Genomic DNA, 19,451 nt, shown 5'->3' on the forward strand with positions numbered 1-19,451 from the left:
GAGCCACCCAGATGCCCCTCCTGAAATATAGTTGTAGAGATTTTAACATAGCTTAGTAGCACATGCTTTTAGGTCTTTATTCAATAAAAATTTTTCCAGACAAGATATGAAAATATTTTAGGATTGACAATTATAAAAGGAGATAAGACATGTTAAGGAATAAATGAATTCAATAAATATAAAAAATCCTCTATTTTCTTTAATGGTACCTTTTCTAATATCAGCTCCAATCTTCAGAATCAATCCTTAAATTGAGTCAAGCTTGCTGTCGAAAGTACAGCTTTATTGTAGTAAGATACCAAATAAGATTTACTTAAAAAGATTTAGAATACAGTAAATCAAAGGTTTATTTCATCATAGACTTCTATGAAACAAAATAATTAGAAACTAACTTTTAGAGGGCAAATAACACATTCTATAAACCATTTAACATATACAATAAAAATTGGGTATATCACTAATACAACATAGGAGCTAGCTCTATTGATGAATGGTATGGTTAAAATATCCTGATGTATGTAGCCTTACTACCAAACAAGACATGATACAAATATGCTCAAGTATAGTTCTCCTTTCTCAGGGTTTAGAAATGTTTCCCTCTGAATCAGAATAGAAGACTATTTTAAGCAATCACAAATACTACTAGAATTAAGTGCTAAACCCTTGAAAAATGATATTAAAAACTGTAATGTTTCTTTGCAGAAACTTTGCTATCTTTAAAACTTAGAAGGTCTTAAAAGCCACTATTCTAAAATAGATGCTATCATTAACTAATAGCGAAACTAAAAATAACTAGAAGCAAAAAGAGGATAGCCACAGATGTGTATATCCTGTGTGTAGGCTATGCTATGTGCCACCCCAACCTCTCTCTCTCTCCTTGAACAAATTCTAAGAAATTAAAAAAGGAATTTTGCTTTAAGGTAGTTACTAAAAAATCTGGCATCAACTGCTGCACACTGACAGAGTCTAAGAATAGGGAAGGTGCTAGAAATGATGAATCCTATTACTCTGTACTAGTTAGGCAGCCAACACCACCTAAAATTAATTAGAAAAACCAAGAGTATTGCTTTCTTTTGTTTATCCACCTATTATGGAAGCACACTGCCACCCTTTAACAGCAATCAATGGAAAATTTAATTTATACAAAAGGGAAACTGAGTTTTCACGTAACATAAATAAAACAAACCTCCAAATTTCTCCTTCATCACTTTCTAAAAAGACACACACCTGTAAAAGCCAATTTTTATTTAAAAAATGTTTCTTTTTAAATTTCTACTGATACATTCTTGCCTCTCTTTGCCTCTGTATTACTCCAACTGGGTTAATATTAAGTTTTCTCCTAAGCTTCAGACACTTGACAACTGCCTGATTGCATCTTTAAGCAGGCTCCTAAAATGAAGTCACAAATTTACAATGTATATGTATTACAAGCACATAGTTAAAAGTCATATTGTACACTAAGGCATGACTGAGACATACAAATTTCTCAATCCCCCTCCTTCAAGATAACAAGGGATTAAGTTTCTTTCACTTTAAAAAAAATTGTAAAATTAAGCTTAAGATCTAAAGTAAGTAAAAAAGTAGAAAAGAAGCATTCAAATCTGTTTCTCCTCCTCTTTCCCTCATAATTAAATATGTTGGTCTCTAACTCTTCTGTTACTCCCCTACTTTAATATTCAATTGGCCGTAAAGTTCTTCAGTCTACTCTGTATCCACAAAATCCATACATCCCTAATGATCTCTTTCTAATTTTCCTTGGGCCCTCAATTACCTTATATCTGAGCTATTCAAGATGTCCAAACTGATGTCCTTTCATACATATATATCTCTTCATTTAAATAATAAATCTCTTCATTTAAGCAATCTTCATTTAAACAATGCTACTTGGTTAATATTTCTAAAATCCTTATTTTCCAAAACCCTGTTATTTTTATCTACCTCAAAAAAAGCTTCCAACAGTGCCCCTATCATCTCAAGGATAATACTACATTAATACACAAGCTTATAAACAGTATTTTGCTATTCCGTTATATAGCACTACCCCACATTTCAGGTCTCCTTTCTTATCATGACATACCAAACTAGTAAGCAACACCAGATAATCTATCCATACCAAACTACATAAAGCTTCTGGATTTCATAAATGGAATTAAATTATTCTTTATTCTGGTTCTCCATCCCTAATATATTTTATGTATACTTCTATCAGAGAATTTAATGTTATTTTCCATTAGATTACAATTTCATTTAGGGTCAGGACCAAATTTATTTCATACTCTGACAGTGCCTTACAGCATCTTGCATATTAGAGAAACCTCAGTTTTATTCAAACTGATAAAATACATCTTTGAGGAATACGAATTCAAAAAGGGTGAAAAGAATATAGGAGTTACAACAGCCCCCTAATTAACTGCCATATATTTAAATACACTTTCAAAACTCAAGAGTATGGAAAAAGATTAGAAATTTACAATGTCTAATAAGAATTCAGAAGTTTATTTATATAAAAAAATCTAGGCTTCTGAGTGGATTACGCTGACTAGAAAAGATCATATCTTTAAAGCTATACAATGCTTCTATAAAAAATTTAAGGTTGTTTAAATGCCACTGAGAGAATATTAATTAATAGAATTTATTTTAATGACAGGGGTATCATCTGACTGATGATCCTCATGACATCCTACCTCAAGTAACATTAATAGCAGGACCAGAATCACTAAGTTATCCAAACAAGATCCTTTTAACAGAGGAAACAAAACAAAACAAAACTTCTGCTTTAGCACAATGCAAAGCCAATGCCAGGTATTTTACTGGATAATAAAATAGTATGGGGAATCTCCCTCGTAAAACTAATCAGTAAACAGGTTTGGCCTATCTAACTTAATAATTTATTCTAGAGCTCAAATTTCTGTTAAAAATGATTCATGATATTAAAGCACTTCAACACTATTAACATTTTGGGCTTTGTTGTACTATATATATATATGGTAGGGTACTTAGCAGCATCCCTCCAAATAGCAGCATGCCCCATGTTGTGACAATCTAAACTGTTTCTAACACTGCCTAATGTCACCTGAAGGTAAGCGGGGGAATAAGAAACTGCCCCAATTGAGAAACTACAGCCATAGAACAGTTAACTACAAAAGGAAAGAATAAAACCAAAAAACTTGTAACCTATCAAGTAGAGAACAACTATATTCCATAAATGTTTTAGTTCATATTTCAAGCAGCTAAGCTGAGGGTTGACTTTTTTTGTGATATTTTTCATAGTCTAATCTACTATAATAATAAAAAGGATTCATCTAAAAATAAGTGACACAATACACATTTTAGTAGCTAATAAAACCAAAACAATACTCACATAAGACACAGAATTAAAAAAAAAATCCTTTTATTCAGTCTTTTCCGTTCTTTTTATGAAGCAGAAAAAATGGTGACCAGGAACAGATAGAAGCATGTTATTTCCTTAATTTACATAATCATGACCCAGCACCATTCTACTCTGCATGCTACCTTTCTACATTATGCTTCTTCCTTCTCTTATTCAGTGAGAAGAATGTCAAATAATTTCAGAACGGATTCTAACATTAAACAGTATTAACTTCTAAGAGACCTTCATTCCACTTCACTTACAGATGTTCATGCACACAAGCAGCTAATACACTTATTTAAAGTTATGGCTAGGATTCTTGGATCTTATGAATATGATGTGCCCATAAAAACTCACCCTTTAAGTTTACAAAACTAAAAATATTATTAATGCTACATTTTATATACATTAAATAAAAAATTATAATCTAGAAAAAAACAAGTTCTAAAATCATAAAGTAACACTAGGGCCATACTGTTGTTTCATTTATTCAAACATCTGCTCAATGTCTACTATGGACCTAAAATTGTTCTAGGGGTGTGGGGGTGTGTGTGTGTGTGTGTGTGTGTGAGTGTATGTATGCTGGAGGAACACAGCAGTAAACAAGACAGAGTCCTTGCCCTCATGTAGCTTACATTTTAATTGGAAAAAGATCATTAACAAATACATAATGTAATTTCAGATGATATATATATAAAGAAAAAATGAAAGCAGTGTACAAGATAGGCAGTGATTTGGGAAGTGAAGAAAAGCCATAGTTTAGATAAAATGGTCAGGAAATACTTCCTGAGAAGGTAACTTTTCAGCAGGGCTAAATAAGGGGTGAGCTGTTTCCCCATCTGTAATACAATTCTAAAGGCCATTAGGAATGAGGTTGGCTTTCTGAGGAATAGCAAGAAAGCTGATGTCATGAAATCAGGAAGCAAATAGGACAGTGGTAAATAAGAGTGAAGAACTAGCTAGGCAGGAACTGGGTAGAATCTTACAGATGAGGAAAAAGTTTGGATTTTATTCTAAATGTAAAGGGAAACTACTCACGGGTTTTAAAAGGAAATGAGTAACGTAACATTTAACTTATAATGACCATTCTACTGTGTATAGAATATATGTAGAGAAATACAGAAACAGAAAAACCAACAGTAGTTTCAGACAAGAGTTGAGGAATTTTATATTACATCCAGCACAAATAACATTAAGATCTTTTGAGATTTGTTGCCAAGGCATCATTTGCTTTCAAGAGACCTCCTAACTATTAAATAATCTAGTTTTCTTCCATGATCATAAGGGTATCCTAAAGTCCCTAAATTTCAAATCCAGATTAATTTCAATTAAAAAAATACTAGAACACTTTAAAGATTCAAAGAGCTAGATAAGGCACACAGGTTTGTTTACTAAAATAATAAAGAATATTAAAAGAGAATAAATCTTTAACAGTAAGGAAAATGGGAGAGGCTACAAGTGGGCCAGACATTTTACTTAGTCTCAGGGAAGCTCAAAATCAATGAAACACAGCAGAGAAAGGTCATGGACTAGAATATGCAAGAGGGGGCTATAGGAAACCTACATAAACAACAGGAGAGCTAACTTTCAAAAAAAAAAAAATCAGAGGAAATTTGCACCTGTATCTCCGCACAGAATTGAAAAATACTAAATTATTTACTGAATGAGTAAGGAATAGGGGATTCCTTCATTCTAAAATGTGTATGAAGAGGGGCACATAGGTGGCTGAGCTAGTTAAGCGACTGATTCTTGACTTCAGCTCAGGTCATGATGTCAGGATTGTGAGACTGAGCTCCACGCTGCCCCCCTCCCCCGGCCCCACGTTGGGCTTGGGTTCCATGCTGGGCATGGAACCTGCTTAAGATTCTCTCTCTTCCTCTCCCCCTCCCACTCTTTCTCTCTCCCTCTTGAAAAAAAAAAATTGTATGAAGAAATAATTATAAAAAAGTGATAAAAGCACAGTAAAAAGATGAAAATAAAGTAATTCTGAAGAAAACAATTACAGAACATTAAACAAGGGGATGATATTTTTTAGAAAAGTTTAGAAATAAGAAAACATGAGCAACAAATATTAAGACTTCAAGAAAGGGTTAAAAGAAATTTGAGGAATCCCCTTAGAATACAAAGGAAAAAAAGATGGAAAATGAGAGAAAATACAGAAATTCAACATATGCATTACAGAGGTTCCAAACAGAATGCGGGAAAAAAGCAGATATTATCCAAGAAGAAGAGAACTTCCCAGTAGCAGGACAAAGACTTCAAACTGAATCAGCCCACCGCAAATGCCCGATACAAAGAATGAACAAAAGATCACTACACCTGCACATATTCTTGTGAAATTTTAAAATTCTAAAGAGAAGACCCTAAATACTTTTGCTGACAGCAGACTAATAGAGAAGAAATATAACTTTGCACACTACTTGGTCTTGCACTGGTAAGAAGACAGACAGTTTTAATGAATATAATGGTGTTTTGTTGGTTGATTTTCACCTTTTAGAAAAATCTACAGATAAAAATGCAAAAGACTTATGGGACAGAACATAAATTTAATCAGAACAACATAGTAAAGGGAGACCCAAAAAATCTTCCCACCCAAAGTATGTCACACATAAAGTGGACAAAGGCAATCCATAGAATGGAGGAAGATACCTGTAACACATGTAACTAATATAAGATAAATAGCCAGAACATGCAAAGAATTGGGGGGGGGGGAAGGGAAAGAAAAATAGACTAAAAAATATGACATACAGACAGTTCACAGAAGAGGAAATCTTAATGTCCAATGAACATTTTAAATGATGCTTAATCTTGCTAGGAATCTGGAAAACATGTATTAAGACAATAAGATGCCATTCTGTATACAGGTTAGCCAAATTAAAAGTCTCATAATACCAAACACTGAGGAAAATACCATTCTCATACTCTGCTGGTTGATGAGGGTGTAAACCGGTATAGGTGGAGAGCCAACGTGGCAACAACCCTTAATGCAGAATATGGACATACCCCAAGGCCCAGCAATTCCATTTTTAAACATATTCCCTAGAGAAATCTTATACAAATACATAAGGACATGTGTACAAAAAAGTTCACTGCTACAGCCTATGTAACTGAAAATAACCAACTGTCCATCTTTAAGAAAGTAGATAAATTATGTATTATTCATAACAGAAACACTATAAAACAATTAAAATGAATTAACTAGAGCTACACATCTAAAAACATGTATAGAACACCAAATTTAGGACAGAGGAAGAAAAAAATGGAAGAAAAATAGTACACAGGAGTTCTAATTATATGCAAAATCCTTAAGTTGGTTGATGGACAAGTGCTATTATTTTCTCCACTTTTTTGTGACTAGTATTTCAAAGTAAAGAAGTTCCCTGAGGAAAAAACACAGTAAAGAAGTTATGCAAAACTAATATTTATATTTATATTTATATGTATTTTATTTATAATAATATAATAATTAATATATTATATATAATAATATAATAATAAAATCCTACCCTGAAACCAATTCTGGAGTCCTAGTATCAAGAACTTACATCATTCCTACTCTTAAATGATAAATAGTGACTATTAAAAAAATACATACTCTGTAACTGATGTTACACTTTCCTGTCCAAAAGGTCCAACTGGATCATCCTTGAATTTATCACTTGGAAGCTGAGGTGGTAAAAACTCTACATCTTTTTTCTTTGGGACCTTGTAATACTTCCAGGCTATATTAGCTTCATCTTCTTCCAAGTTTACTGCTGTACCAACATACACTGTAGGTTCTACAGCTTCCTGGAACTGAGCTGGGAAAGATTGGGATAAACCATCTATCCTATCTTCCATTGGTTTAGAAGGAACCAAGGGATCTGGTGTTGGCATTTGATAGAAATGCTGACTTTGAGGAGTTGAAGGTGTTTTAGTCACTCCTTCATCAACCACGTCACATGGGTGAGGACTAAGTGGAGGTGGTTGAGGTGAATTTGCCATTTCGGTGCCATGCATCTGAGGAGTCTTTGCTACATCATTAGTTCGGATGTTTGAAAATCTCACTTGACTATCTGGAGCGGAAATCACAAGTCTTTGGCTAGCTGAATCTGTATCCATGCCAACATCATCACTAACAGATATACGATGGTGAAAAGGAGTCAAGGGGCGTTTCTGTGGTTTTTCACTCTTTTCTTGCTTTTCATTGGTCTTGTGCTTAGGAAGTACTTGTTGTTGCTGACTTAAAGATGGTGCCTGTCCTTGTTGTCCAGGATTTCTTGGTTTGAGATTTTTGTGCCTAAAAAGTTAAAAGAAAGGTTTAACTTATATAGTATGGCTATTACATCAAAGTACACAAGTTAACACTATTAGACAATCATGTATTTGTTCTTTTACATATAAATCTAAAAGTAAATGATTTGAATTTACAGGGAAAAAATACTTTGTTCAGCAACCTGAAGCTAAGAACTGCAGAAAGATTCATAAGAGCCAATCATCTTCTCATGTACTAGTATGTGATTAGATAACCAAAGATGATTTACCTTATGTAACCTAAGTATTTTAGTATCTGAATAGAAATAAAATTCTAGTTATTTTAAGATTAAAAAAAAAGTATAGAAAGATCTGAAATTCATTCATGAATGTACCTGATATTTCAGAATAATTGTGATAAATCAATGGCTTGGCTGAGCTCCCAATCATCATCTACAACCCTACAGTAGCCAGCCAAAAAACTTACTCTACAGAAATAGAGTTAAATCACTCTGGATAGCACTGCAACTGTCTGATGGACCCCACACAGCATCCCACCTTCCTTCTCCCAAGGCTTACCACTACAGAAAGAGAATCAGCTAACTAGAAAAGAAAATGCCTAAAAGAATTATTTTCCTCATAATGTGAAGCAATTCTGAAACTGAAAAACTTAAAACTATATACATACCTAAAAACCTAGTAATTTTGTTCAGAGTTAAAGATTTCTTTAAGTGTAGTAAAAATACTGTGCACCTTGAGATTTCTAAACTCAACTGACAGTGGTGTATATTGACATGTTTTTTTAACTAAGAAACTAGGCAAAAAATGTGGAGGAATATGAAGTAAAAGCATTCAGTATTCATTAGATTTTTTAAGTTTTCTTTTAAAATTTACTTTACTAATGGTTTTGTTATATCAGAGATAACCAAAAAAGAGTATGAAAAAGCAACTGTAGGTACTTTTTTGAAGAACCCTCTCTATTCAGGGAATATGCTGAACATCCTTCTGTACAGAGTCTAGGACATATTATATGCACGGGGGAAAAAAGCATGAAAGTTATCAAAGAAAACTGGAATTATGTCAAAAAGACACAGGAAAAATCCACCATTAACCTGGGAACAAAATCAAAGACATTATAAGAAAAGGAAATCATAGAACAATATCCCTTAAAAGTATAGATGTAAATCATTAACAAGATATTAGCAATCTAATAATATACAAAAGGATAATACATTATGACCAAATGGTATCTGTCCCAGGAATATAAGGTATAACATTCAACAGAAATCAACATTATTCATCACATTAACAGAATAGAGAAAACCATATAGATACCGCCATAAGTACAGAAAAACATATGGCAAAATTCAACACGTAATTCATTATAAAAGGACTCAAAATGCAGACTAAAACTTAATCTGATAAAGGACATCTATGAAAAACAACTAATATCATACTTAATGATAAAAGGCTGGATAATTTATCCCTAAAACTGGGAACAAAGCAAAAATACTAACTCAACATTTCTATTCAATAACTGTATTGAAAGTTTTAGCCAATGTAATAAGAAAAAGATTTCAAAGAAAGAAGAAAAACTGTATTTATAGTAAATATGGTAAACTTTACAATGAGGGGTCAGGCTGATCATCACCTTCTCAATCTCAACCAATTATTAAAAGTGGAACAACCAGACATTTGTCTTCTGATGTGACACAATACAAAGCAACACAGCACCACTTATGATGAAGTATTCTCCTCAAAAATACTGAACCTGAGGGGTGCCTTGGTGGCTCAGTCGGTTGAGTATCTGACTCTTGATTTCAGCTCAGGTCATGATCTCAGGGTCCTCAGACTGAGCCCAGTGTCAGGCTCTGTGTGCTGGGCATGAAGCCCATTTAAGATTCTCTCTCTCCCTCCACCCCCCCACCCACAGCTCACATGTGTGCTCTCAAAAATTAAAAAATAAAATTAAAAAATTTTTAAAAATTGAACATGAATCCATTAAGCCTCTAGATCAGCACTGTCCAACAAACTTTCTGTAATGACAGAAATGTTCTATAAGTGGCTATTGAGGACCTGATAATGTGGCTAGTTCAACTGAGAAACTGAATTTTTAAGTGTATTTAAATCCAAATACTTTAAATAGCCACTGGTGGTTACTAACATAGATAGAACTGGACAGCACAGCTCTAGAACTAACTTCCATTTACAGAAATGCAAGGGATAAAGGAAGAAATTAAATGGCACTAAAAGAACAAGTTACAATATATGACAAATTGAGAAATCAAGAATGAGGAACATTCCACAGGATAACTGACATAGCTTCTCCAACCAAGTCAATGGCATACAAATGAGGTAGGGGATTACAAGAGAGACCTAGAAGACTTAACAATCAAATGTATACTCCCTGTCCAGATCCTTGTCAAACAAACCAACTACAAAAAGACATTTCTGAGACAAATCTGTAGAGGATATGAGATGACACTAAGAAAATACTGTTCTTTTTATTAGGTGTGATAATGGAATTATAGTTATGTAAAAAAAGAAAATATTAATAATTTATAAAAATTAAAATATTAGAGTTGCATACTGAAGGAGTGAAATGATATTTAAGATTTGCTTTAGAAATCTTCAGCATGGTGTGCCTGGGTGGCTCAGTCAGTTAAGTGCCTGCCTTTGGCTTAGGTCATGATCTCAGGGTCCTGGGATCGAGCCTGTTCAGCGGGGAGTCTGCTTCTCCCTCTCTCTCTGCCCCTCCCTCCTGCTCGTGCTCTGTCTCTCGCCCTCTCAAATAAATAAAATCTAAAAAAAAAAAAAAAAAAAAAAAAAAACTTCAGCAAGAGTACAGCATAGGGGAATGCCAAAATAAAGTATTATATTTTCATAGTATTACGGAGTAGTATAAACTTAAAAGAAACACAGAGTTGGGGGGGGGGGCCTGTGTGGCTCAGTTGGTTAAGCAACTGCCTTCAGCTCAGGTCATGATCTCAGGGTCCTGGGATCGAGCCCCGCATCAGGTTCTCTGCTCAGCAGGAAGCCTGCTTCTCCCTCTCCCACTCTCCCTGCTTGTGTTCCCTCTCTCGCTGTCTCTCTCTCTCTTTCTGTCAATTAAATAAGTAAATAAAATCTTTAAAAAAAAAAGAAAAAAAAAGAAAAGAAACACAGAGTAGGGTCTATATGTGCTAACAGAAAAATACCCATGATTACTGTTTATCAAAATAAGCAAGTTGCAAAACAGTATACATAGCATGATTCCATTTGTACGAAAGAAAGCAGGCAGATCTATATACATATATAGGAGAGGGAACTCAGTTTTTAATTTTATTTCATGTGCATTACTTGAATTCAAATTTAGCATTTAAAAAATTTTTAATAAAAAATTGGTCCTTAAAAAACAAGCAGTAGTTTATTCCAAAGTAGAATAATCCCTTCTCTGATCATCCTTTGAATACTTTCATGACAAGGCCCACATTACCTTATAAGGAAATGCATCACATTGTTAAATAGCTCCAGTTGTTGAAAAAAAAATTTTTTTTTTAAACTTTTTTTATTTAAGTAATCTATCCCCAGTGTGGGGCTCAAACTCACAACCCCAAAATCAAGAGTCCCAAAAAGCCAGCCAGGCACCCTATTAAAAAATAGTTTATGTTAAACAGAATCTTCCCTTTTCTGTACCTTCCAGTCATTAGTCCTAGTTCTATTTCTAAACTTACGCTAACAATGGTATCCACAATCACACTGACTACTAGAAACTCAAAATGTGTCTAGTTTAAATTGAGATGTGCTACAAGTGTAAAATGTAAACCAGTTTTTGAAGACATGAAAAAAATGATGCCAACTATCTCAAAATTTTATACTGATATGTCAAAATAATCATTTTAGATAAATCAAGTTCAATAAAATGTTAAAATTTTTACAAATCTTCAATAAGAGGTCTACATGAAGCAAATGTAGTAAGTAAATATGGATGGCTGCTATATAAGAGTGCATGATCCAATTTTACCTTTCTGCACGTATGAAATTTTTCACAACAGAACAAGGTAGAATTAAAATGCAAAAAACAACAACACAGAAAATAACTGGAGCAAGATTAAAGTGTCTAAAGGTCCTTTTATGTTCCATAAAGAAAACAGACATAAAGATTAACTTTAGAGTTGACAGAAAACAAATGCAATAAATGTTTGATTCAATTTACAGAAGAGTAAAAATAGAGTATCTAACTTCTAAGCCAGCTAAGGAAAAGAAAAAAAGGACGACAGGCAACAGTAACAGCAGGATAAGGGAAGGAAAGCAAAGGAAAAAAACGGGAAAAAAAATAGAAGGCGGCGCGGCAAGAATAAGTAGATACCATGACAGTTTTTATTCATTTATTAATTATTCAAATATTTTAGTGTCTACTACAAAAGTCCTCGAAATATGGTTCACGGACTCTTTCAGAGGTTGTATGGGGTTCAAACCATTATCATAATACCATCAAGACATTATTTGCCTTTTTCATTATGTTGATATTTACAATGATGTTACAAAAGCAAGGGACAGTACAACTGCTGGCAACCAAACATGAATCAAAACAGTGGTACTATTAGTAGTAAAACTGTGTTCTTTACCACCATACATTCAATTTTTTTTAGAGCCAGTTTCACTTAAGAATGTCCTTCAAAAGACAGTAAAAATGAGTAATTTTTATTAAAGTTCAATCTTTGCATACACAGCTTTTCATATTCTATGTAAAGAAACAGGAGGGGCACCTAGCTGGCTCAGTTGGTAGAGCATGTGACTCCTGATCTCATCAGGGTCATGAGTTCTAGCCCCACCTTGGTTGTAGAGTTCACTTAAAAAATAAAAACAACTAATTAAAAAAAAAATACACATAAAGCATTTCTGCTACATATTAAAAACAACAGGTGATTTAAGGGAAAGTCCTTAAATAACTGAGTTGCAAGCTAAACTAGCCATTTTTTCACGGAACACTATTTTCATTTAAAAAATGAATAATTGACTGATAAACCTTAGTTGCTCAGATCTGGTTATTTGGCAGACTTGGTTATTTGGGTCTCAAAAATGAACAAAATGAGTTTGTCATTTTAAGTAAGAACAAATAAATGTGAGTTTTTAAGTAAGAATTAGAATTTGGAAAATTTTATCTGCAACAATAAGCTTCCCAACTTCCCAATATTAAAAAGATTTTTCTGATGAGATCATTGGTGATATTAACAAATTCAACTTTTTTTATACCATACAACAAAATGTGCTAACGTTCAAGAATCCGCATAATGCAGTGACTTCCTATTTTCCAAATGATGAATGATGTTACAAAATCATGCATAAGTAAAAGATCCATCTAGTTATTATGGAATATAAGAATTTGATTAATATGGGCTTCAGATTACACATTAAGACTAACCTTTAAGAAACTACCACTTGTCAAATTTTGGTGTAGTATCAAAGCACATCTACTATTACCTGAAAAAGCTATTAAAATAAACTCTTCCCCTTTTCCAACTGCATAGCTACGTGAGGCTGGATTTTCTCCACATACTTCAGCTAAGACAATATGCACAAAAGATTGATTGCAGAAGCAGATGAGAATCCAGATACCTTCTATTAAGCCAAACATTGAAGAGATCTGCAAAACCGTACAACAATGCCACTCTTCTAGGTTTTGTTTGCTTTGAAAAATATACTTGATTTCTATAAAAGTATTTTATTCATGTTAATATGTACTGGGTTTTTTGTTATTTTTTAATTAAATAAACTTTAAAATTTCACTAACATATGGGGTGCCTGGGTGGCTCAGTCAGTTAAGTGTCTGCCTTCAGCTCAGATCATGATCCCAGGTTCCTGAGATGGAGTCCTGCATTGGGCTCCCTGCTCAGTGGGGAACCTGATTCTCCCTCTCCCTCTGCCTGCCGCTCCCCCTTACTTATTCTCTCTCTCTCTGTCAAATAAATAAGTAAAATCTTTAAAAAACAAATTAAAAATATAAATTTCACTAAAATAGATATAAATAGATGTAACCCACATAAATAAAAGCACTCTGGGATTCTCGATAATTTTTAAGAGTTTAAATGAGTGATGAGACCAAAAGTTAAGATTAATCAAGTTATGCAAGGCACTAAGGAGAAATAATATCTCCAATAATCTGAGGGGAACTATTAGGTTATATTCCAAGTATATAGGGAATGTGAAAAGTACACAGCCATAGGTTCATTTACCCTTCTATAAGGGTAAGAAACTATTAATTTGGAACATATACTAATAGCAGTGGCTCTCTAAAATTTTGATAACATTAAATCATAGTCCCTTTCTTCTATATGGACACTTGCCTTTTTTAAATTATTATTAACATACATTATTTGTTTCAGGGGTACAGGTCTGTGATTCATCAGTCTTACACAATACACAGTATGGACACTTTCTTTAAAACTAGTCTCCTTTAGGGGCACCTGGGTGGCACAGTCGGTTAAGCATCCAACTTTTGGTTTCGGCTCAGGTCATGCAGGATTTTCGCTCTCCCTCTCTAAAAACAAAAAAATCTTAAAAAAAAAAAAAAAAAAAGCTACTCTCCTTTAGAGAAAACAACTGAATTTCATAAAAGAATTCAACTAATTTGGGAAATTGTCCTAAAAAAGAAGTTGTGTTCTTAAAGCAAAATCCAAAAGAATGATCCCTTTAGATGTGTCTTCCTACTGATTAAAGTTCCCAATATTTTAGTGTTAACATTTGAAATTTATTTTATCACTTTCTATTTATATAGCTTGCTAAGTGCTAATTTTCTTAAGAACACTCTATCACACTAAAGCTTAATTTCAATAAATATGCAATATTTAATGTCATTAATAATTGAAAGAAGCCAATTAAAACAATTTTATGCTTTTCAATTACTCTAGTAGAAAAAAAATAATTTTGAGGACCGTTCTCAGATCAGTGAAAGCACAAGAAAAACCAGCACTTCTATATATAAAAAGTGGGAGTAAAATTGGTAGGATCTTTTTGAATTCACAAGTATTTAAATAGCCCCCTCTCCCACAACTCTGTATCACATCACCCACCTAATTTTTTTCCTTCTTAGCACTCATCACTTTTTTTTAAGATTTTATTTATTTATTTGACAGAGAGAGACACAGTGGGGGAGGGAACACAAGCAGGGAGAGTGGGAGAGGGAGAAGCAGGCTTCCCACGGAGCAGGGAAGCCAGATGCGGGGCTCAATCCCAGGACCCTGAGCTGAAGGCAGACGTCTAACGATTGAGCCACCCAGGTGCCCCAGCACTCATCACTCTTAAAATCTAAAAAGATTAAAAATTCTTTTTTTTTTTTAATAATTATCTACCCCATTAGTGTACAGGCTTCATAATAGCAGAGGCCTTATTCACTAGTGTATCTGAGCGTAGGACATCTCCTATCACAGAGTAAGTGTTCAAAAAAATCTAATAAATAATTGATAGTCCTAGAAGTGTTACTTTGTTTTAAAAGTAAACACAAACAAAAACTTTTGGAAACAACCTATCTGTCCATCAAACCCAGAATGATTACATACACTATGGTACTTTCATTCAGTGGAATACCAAGAAGTTTTTAAAAATAATATGGCAGATCTACAAGTAACAAGAATGGAAAGATCTAAGGCACATTAAAATGAAAAAAATAAGTTGTCAAATACATCCGTATTATATTTTTGTGTTGAGAGGAAAAACACATACACAAAATTACAGAAAAACTATGGAAGATAATACCTAATTGGCAAGTAGTCAATTCTAGGGAAAGGTAGTAGCATTTGGCAAGAGACTGAGAGTGGTCAAAGGTAACTTTAGCTCCATTTGTTTAATTTAAATATTCAAATCATACATTACATACTCATGCAAATTGCTTATATAACTATGCACTCTTTTTCAAATTGATTTCTAAGAGAAATCAACGTATATCAGTCAGGGTCCAATCCTGTGTCTCACATAGAGGAAATCTACTATAGAGACTGAGTTACAAAAAGAGGAAAGTGAGTCAACTCATAGACAGTTTCTGGGACCTCTTGAACTAAAAGGGCAGTAAGATGAAATAGTATCACCAGATCAAAGAAGCTTAGGATGGTGTTAGAACCACAGTGGGGATCTGGTCAGTGGTAAGTTGGACCACAGAAGAAGGGGCCATTAAAGAACTGCTGCTGGAGTTGGCTCAAAAAAGGGGTGGAGAAATAAGCTGGCTTCCTTCCTCATTTCATCAACCAATCTTCTCTTAGCACCTACCATAGCCAAATTCAGAAAGCAAGTGAGTCTAGTCAAATCATCACACTGTATACTTTAAACTCACACAATGTTATTTATCAATTGTATCTCAATAAAGCTGGGGGTGGGTGGGGGAAACAACAAACACATGGAGAAAGCAAAGGAGCCTAGGAAATGTAATCCCCTGCAATATAGAATAGAGTAGGGAAAAGGCAGGGATAGATTTGACAGCAAATTGGCTGACTAGCATAGTCAAATTATCAAATGTGTGCCCTACTTCCTATATTCTATGGCAGCAGATGATACTCATGTGGCTCAACATCTATTTTAAGCCTTCTTTAAGAAGTAAATAAGAGAACCTGGTTTGAGGGAAGTGGAGAAGGAATTAGAAGTACAAAATGCAATAATGAAAAAAAAAGTAAATGATCAGAAACACTGTATTATTTCCTAGAACAGCAAATATGCCAAAATAAGTCACATGTATAATGATACAAAATTTCATTATTGCAAATCTCTATACCTGGGAGGAATTTCTGGAGATATGAGACACAATAAGTTTTGAAAAATAAAAGTTCAGCTTAGGAAGCAAGAATTTAAACTTAAACTTATGTTTACCAATATGCATTTTGAGGGTCTTCCTCTAAAACCATTTTAGGGGCACCTGAGTGGCTCAGTCAGTTAAGTGTCTGCCTTTGGCTCAGGTCATGATCCCAAAGTCCCGGGATCAACTCCAACATCAAGTCCCGCATCGGTCTCCCTGCTCAGCGGGGAGCCGCCTTCTCCCTTTCCCCCTGTTCATGCTCTCTAATAAATAAGTAAAATCTTAAAAATAAATAAAACCATTTTAAACAAATATACTTAAAACTCGCATCTTTTTCAAAAAGAATAAAACAAAAATCTAGGTAGGGAGCTAAAAAAGAACAGCTTAATAAAAATGTCAATATATGGAAAGAAAGGCCTAGTTTCATTTAAGCATTCTACTTATCTTAGACTACGAACTGGTAAACTTTTTCTATAAAGGACCAGATGGTAAATATTTTAGGCTCCAGAGGCCTTACAGTCTGTGTCACAACTACTCAACTCTGTGAAAGTAGCCATAGTTGACATGTAAATGAACAGATGTGACTCTGTTCCAATAAATCTTTATGGACATTAAAATTTGAATTTCATTTAAGTTTCTCCACACATCACAAAATATTCTTCTTTGATTTTTTCCAACTATTTAAAAATGTAAAAGTCATTTTCAGCTCACAGGTCATATGAACAGAGGCAGTGAGCCAAATTTGGCCAATGGATCATAGCTGCTGCTGTCTGGTCTCAGACAAATAGTCATAGAGCTCTACATTTGAAGATTAGGTTTGGGTCCCCCCTGTCCAAGTGGCTATGGTGTTTAACTATTTTAAACTATTAAACAAGAGCTAATCTATCGATATTTTTATTCCAATGTATCAGCAACAGACAAGTTTTTAACACAGTTGTCAGACTATAAAATATTATACGGTCTCTAATGCAAAGAATCTATGTAAGTACATTTAACCTCTGCAAAAACAAACCAGAACACTTGAGAGTCTGTCACTATATTCTATTTTTTTTAAGATTTTATTTATTTGAGAAAGAGCACAGGCAGGGGTAGAAGCAGAGGGATAAACAGAACCCCCCCGCAGAGCAAGGGGCCCAATGTGGGGCTCGATCTCAGACCCCGGGATCATGACCTGAGCCAAAGACAGCCGCTTAACCGACTGAGGCACCCAGGTGCTCTTCTGTCACTGTATTCAATCAAACAAAGCTAATGTAAGAAAAACCTTGGTCCTAACATACAGGCACTCCATTCCTTTGGCTCACATCTGTGACAAAAGAGTAACCAACTATTAGCTCACAAGTTCTGGTAAGGGATGTCAGTGCCATTATTTGTTTACAAGACTGCAAAAGCATATGATCTACCTTTCATTTTAGAATAAAATAGTAAACTCTAGGCAATATAATCTGAATGCCTCTGACAACCAAATCTCAAAGTCTCCAATATAGAAATACAATTGCCAAAAGAATTCCAAGTTCATCCATTGTTCTACTAATCTTTAACCAATACTGTCTATTAGAAAGTTTGTATTTTTACAGTACAGCTTCAATCCCTTGTAGAATTGTACTTTCTGAATCTTATTTCAACATATCCCTATAGTTTTGCCCAAAAGGATAAGAAATTGCTGCATAAAACCTAATACCATATTTACTATAAAAAGGATTACAGAAATTTTCATCTAGTGTATCATATATGACCTTTTTTATGAGAACCTATAGGAGAAATTTCTCAGGCACAGTGCCATCTATGAACTCTTTTCTCAAGAGACTTGTGTGCCTTTTACGTTATAGATACTATATATACTATAATCCAGTATAAAATTCTCTTTTATTTAGCTGTAAAACCAAGCCTTCAACGATTCAGCTCTGGTAACTGTGTAAAGACTATGGCATACGTTTGTATGTACTTCTATAATCAGCTCAAGTCACTAAATTTTTTCCCCTCAAATTTTCTTTTGAAAAAAATCCTCACACATTATGCTTAGGTAAACTAGCTCAAAGTGAGACCCAAGTATTCAATAGCATAAGAAGCTATTACACACACGTAATATAGACATCAATCAACTGGGGGGGAAAAAAAAAACTACCTCAAACAACTGCAATTTGTTCTTTGTGTGGCTTCAACAAAATCCCAGGATGCTACTTTATCAGGTATCTCTTCTTCAGACAGACCACCTGATGAAGCTGAATATTTCCTCCTAAGATTTGAAATTATAAAATTCTTTAGAATTCATAAGGTTTTCTATAACCACGAATAAAGCATTAAAATTGAAGTTAAAAAAATCAGATTTTTAAAGTCATACAAATGACTTTTTATACTTTAAATATCTATATACAAGTAACTACCAACATGCAATATTTTAAACTTGAAAATGAAAACACGTACTTGTTCTGTGCTCTGTTCATATTGCATTCTTGCCAAACTCTATCCACCACATGATTTGCTAATTTTCTGGGTATTTTCCCACCGTGATGGCTAGTACTATCAGAGTTGAAGCCATCAGATACTGAAGAAAATTTGACCCACTTCTGGGCAGACTGAGGATCAACTGAAAACAAACAAAAAAGAACAGGCTATAGGAGAATAAAAGTACATTTAAAGTAACATTATTTGGGTTTGGGGTTTTTTTTTTTTTGCTTGTTAATTTGTTATACAATGTACTCCACATCTATCTGGTATGCCTCCATATATTTTGAGACAAAAAAATGTTACTTTAAATACAGAAAGCAAAAAATCCAAAGAGGATGTAAACTTGATGGTAGTGTTATATCAAAGCTGACTTCCTGACTCTGAGGATTAAATGATAGTTATATAGGAGTGTTCTTAAATTTGGGAAATACACTCAGTACTTGGGCGTAATGCAGACGCATTGTGTCTGCAGCTTGTTCTCAAATGGTTCACAAAAAGGCCAATGATAATGAATGTATACATCTAGAGAGGGTGATGGAACAAATGCTGTTTTGAAATCTGGATGAGAGAGTTCTTTGTATACATGGAAACTCTTCAGTAAGTCCGAAATTACTTCAAAATAATTAAGTGCTGATATATTCA

The 19,451-nt window shown here is 33.9% G+C and overlaps 1 protein-coding gene across 2 annotated transcripts in view; it reads right to left on the bottom strand.

Annotated features, from left to right (window-relative positions):
* Window positions 1-19,451, bottom strand: part of MED13 (mediator complex subunit 13) — a 100,347-nt gene that overhangs the window by 47,271 nt on the left and 33,625 nt on the right. For both annotated transcript variants that reach the window (XM_027624482.2, XM_027624481.2), the window contains exons 7-9: window positions 18,786-18,948; window positions 18,487-18,597; window positions 6,966-7,649 (exon numbers count right to left, since the gene is read on the bottom strand). In XM_027624482.2, coding sequence (XP_027480283.1) covers window positions 6,966-7,649; window positions 18,487-18,597; window positions 18,786-18,948 — 958 coding nt within the window. The remainder of the gene's footprint in view (window positions 1-6,965; window positions 7,650-18,486; window positions 18,598-18,785; window positions 18,949-19,451) is intronic.

Source organism: Zalophus californianus, chromosome 16 (genome assembly GCF_009762305.2).
Source record: "Zalophus californianus isolate mZalCal1 chromosome 16, mZalCal1.pri.v2, whole genome shotgun sequence".
Lineage (NCBI taxonomy): Eukaryota > Metazoa > Chordata > Mammalia > Carnivora > Otariidae > Zalophus > Zalophus californianus.